The following is a 3,486-nucleotide window of genomic DNA, read 5'->3' on the forward strand; positions in this document are numbered from 1 at the left end:
AATATTCCATTGCTGCAGAAGAGACGGGGGAGGACGAAACGCTTTCAGATGAGCAGTCTTTCACCATTTCGGTGATTTTATTTTTTTGTGACGGGTAATATGCGTGTAAATCATTTTAGACATTTTTAAATCAAGTACTCGCTTTTTGGGGGCCCCAGTCAATCATCTACCTTTGGCTAATGGTATGTCCACCCCTGCCTGGATTTTAGGTCCATTTCAGAAAGAAGATGATCCGAAAAATGTCCAGAGATTTTATGCAGAAGCAAATGTACTAAATTTTCTACATTGATGGTTGAAAACTTTTTTTATAAACCCATAAGTATGTATAAGAAGAACAAAAAAACCTCTGAAAAGAATGAAGTTTTTGATAGTTTATTGTATTAAAGGCATTTAATAAAGAATACTTTCAGAACATTGGCATCAATGACATGCAGCTACTTTGCTAATACAGTGGTGAGACATTAAAATGTGGACTGAGGTTTTAGATTAATGCACCGATAGAAAATCCCATACTTTAGAAAGTAACAGTGACCCCTCACCAATAACTAACAGAACCAAGAACCCAAACGGTACCGTGACATAATAATATCAGATCCTCGTTAGAACACAGCAGAGGTTTAACGGTGCGGTTTTTGTCTCCGTGACGGCACATCAACCTGCATGAAAACTGACATTCCAACAGCTTGTTTGATAAAATGAAGTCCAGCAAGTAGAAAAATAGAGAAATATTTCATGCGTTGGGATTAAGATGAGATTGAAGCTTTAAGAATTTAGCCAAATGTTGTTGATAAGAAAAGCTGGAGCATAAAGACTGATGGACTGCTAAGGTTATAGAATTGTATCTGCATGTTCATCGTGGACACCAAGGACTCCTCCCTCATGGTTCTGACCCGCCGCCGCTCACTCAGCTGCCGACTCGGACACCTGGACCGTCAGGTCCACTTCGTCGTCGCTGTCCAGGCCGCTGCGATTCAAACCCCGACGCGTTGTCAGAGGGAGGTCGCCGCGTCTGTAGAGACAGAATCACAACAGTTGGAAGGAGGTATTCAGACTGGAAAAATTGTTTGTTCTGGACCAAGTCTGCTTCATTTGGTCCAGATCGAGTTCTAAACTTTGCATTTGGTCTGAATACAGACTGGAATCTACCAGAGTTTTCTGTTCCGGACCAAAGCTTGTAAACAAAACCATGTGACTTAAGATCTCTTCAGTCATTAGCCAACAGTTATGGGGGTGAGTCAAAACAAAAAGATCTAGGGAAAGGGTCATGGAGAGAAGAGGACTGTGGGTCAGTGGGCTAAATGTAGGGCTGGCATGCAGGAGCCCTGGGTTCAATCCCCGAGGTGTCCACTGATCTCCATCCAGATTGGGTCCTTACGCAAGACCCTTGATGCTGCTGCATAACTGGGTCCTTGCGACCTTCAAGTACAGGGTTGCGAAACAGTCAGTGCTGTTTCGCTGTGGCGACGCCAAACATGAGATAAGGTGAAGAAGCTAGCATGTAGCTGAAATATTAGCTAAACTCCAAAGTAGCCTTAAAAAAACCTCAGTAAATGCCGAAATAGTCCAAAAAGCTAGTAGAATGCCAATTTTTAAAACCGTAACTTTTTAACATAATTATGAATAATGAACATTATTCCAGAATAAATAAACTTTAAATAACTTTCAATATTTTACTCTCCATAAAAATACAAGTTAGAAATCACACAAGATAACGTCAGGCCATCAATAACAATAGATAAAATGATAGAATTACCCGCCTCGACTGACACACGTCCTCTACAGCAGTGTTTCCCAACCCTGGTCCTCGGGGCACACTGTCCTGCATGTTTTCCATGTTGCCCTGCTAATGCACACCTGATTCAGCTCATCATCAGGCTCAGCAGAAGCCTGACAATGACGGTCATCAAGCGCAGGTGTGTTTGAGCAGGGTTGGATCAAAAAAATGCCGGACAGTGTGCCTTGAGGACCAGGGTTGGGAAACACTGCTCTACAGGATCACAGATATTTGATATTTTGTGTGAACCACCAGCGTACCCCGTACAGGTTTGACCATTTTTCACCGGCGGTCAGCCTGTATCCAATCTTTAAAGGCCCACACCACTGAAAATGGTGTTTTAATTTGTTCTTGTGGCATTTCTCTCACGATGATGATGGTAATATGTTACAATTAAGGCTAAAACTCCATTTGCTCAAATCGTTTTGAATCTGGAGCAGATGGGGAAAAAAATGTGATTGAAAAAGACGGAATTTTCTCCCTGCTTCCACCAATTTTCATATTTGTGGTCAAATGTGAAAATGGTCGAATCTGTGAGCTAATGGGTGAGCAAGTAAACGACACGCTCCAAGTCATGAGGAGGGGTTGATCCAGACTAGTGGTCCCGCCCACAATTCAGGTGAATTACTCCTGCCACTCTGCAGAAACTATGTCCTACAACAGCTAAAAACAGCATCATCGAAATCAAAAGACAATGGGAGTCTAAGATGTGCTCTCAAAGGGCGCTGCAGTACCTGAGTTTGCTCCTCAGGCTGCTGACTTCGCGGTTCACAGCGTCCAATGACTCGTTGGCGTCGTCCAGCTCCCTCTGCAGCTTTCTGACTTTTGCGTTGGCCCGCGACGCTTCGTCGTCCGCAGTCTCCAGCTCCCGTTTCAGCTGATTGATCCTGCTGTTGTTCTTCATTGCCTGCAGAGCGGCGAGACGCGCAGGTCAAACTCGACTGTCACAAATGAGGTGGAGCGGCGAGTGAAAAGGTTTGATCCTACCAACCTCGTCCTTATTCATTTCAGCTTGGCGCCTCTCTTCTTCGACCTGCAGCATCAGTTCCCTCACCTTCTTCTCAGTCTTCTTGGCCATCTTGATTGCTTGGGCACCGTCCCTAAAGCAGCAGCAGTGTTTTAGCAGATGAAGGCAGGACCGTCTGAAGTCCATGCGTGGGATTGGCGCTTACCTAGACTCCTTGTCAAGCTGCTCCTGGAGCTCAGCGTTTTTGCTCTCCAGGGTGGAGATGGTGGACTTGTACTTTGACTTGATGGTTGTCTCCAGCTCCTGCAGCTTCAGCTTCAGCTCCTTGTTCTGGCGATCCAGTTGGGTGCGAGTTCCCTCCAGCCTCTGGGCGTTGCTGCGCTCCGTAGCCAGCTCTCCGGACAGCTGGTCGCTCTGGTTTCACACACAGACCGTGCAGCTAGCATGTTTTCATACGCACTTAAAGGGTAACCAAACACTAAATCAATTTGTTTTGGCTGTTGACTTGTTTAATTCATGAAAATAACCTGCCCCCTACAGGTTGAAATGAGGTATTTCAGTTGAATTTTGTGATTGGTTAACTGGTGTAAGTCTCAAGAGTGTGATGTCATCCTGCTCTTAAGCTCCAGTAAAAAAGCTCCGCCCATCTTTGATTCTATAATGGTCGGTTGTTAGCTTTAGCATGGCTCGTAGCTGTATTACCTTCAGCTGTCAAAAATCTACAGGCTTACACAACTTTCAAGAA

At 44.7% G+C, this 3,486-nt stretch overlaps 2 protein-coding genes across 4 annotated transcripts in view; one reads left to right on the plus strand and one right to left on the minus strand.

The window, feature by feature from the left end:
• Positions 1-3,486, plus strand: part of LOC112157183 (B-cell receptor CD22) — an 821,740-nt gene that overhangs the window by 57,547 nt on the left and 760,707 nt on the right. The gene's annotated exons all lie outside the window — the stretch shown is intronic.
• Positions 357-3,486, minus strand: part of LOC112157176 (myosin-9) — a gene marked incomplete in the record, with an annotated part of 28,377 nt that continues 25,247 nt past the window's right edge. The window contains 4 exon segments of the mRNA XM_036214118.1: positions 357-1,009; positions 2,509-2,681; positions 2,766-2,874; positions 2,947-3,155. Coding sequence (XP_036070011.1) covers positions 901-1,009; positions 2,509-2,681; positions 2,766-2,874; positions 2,947-3,155 — 600 coding nt within the window.

Source organism: Oryzias melastigma, linkage group LG1, assembly GCF_002922805.2.
Source record: "Oryzias melastigma strain HK-1 linkage group LG1, ASM292280v2, whole genome shotgun sequence".
In the NCBI taxonomy this organism is placed as follows: Eukaryota; Metazoa; Chordata; class Actinopteri; order Beloniformes; family Adrianichthyidae; genus Oryzias; species Oryzias melastigma.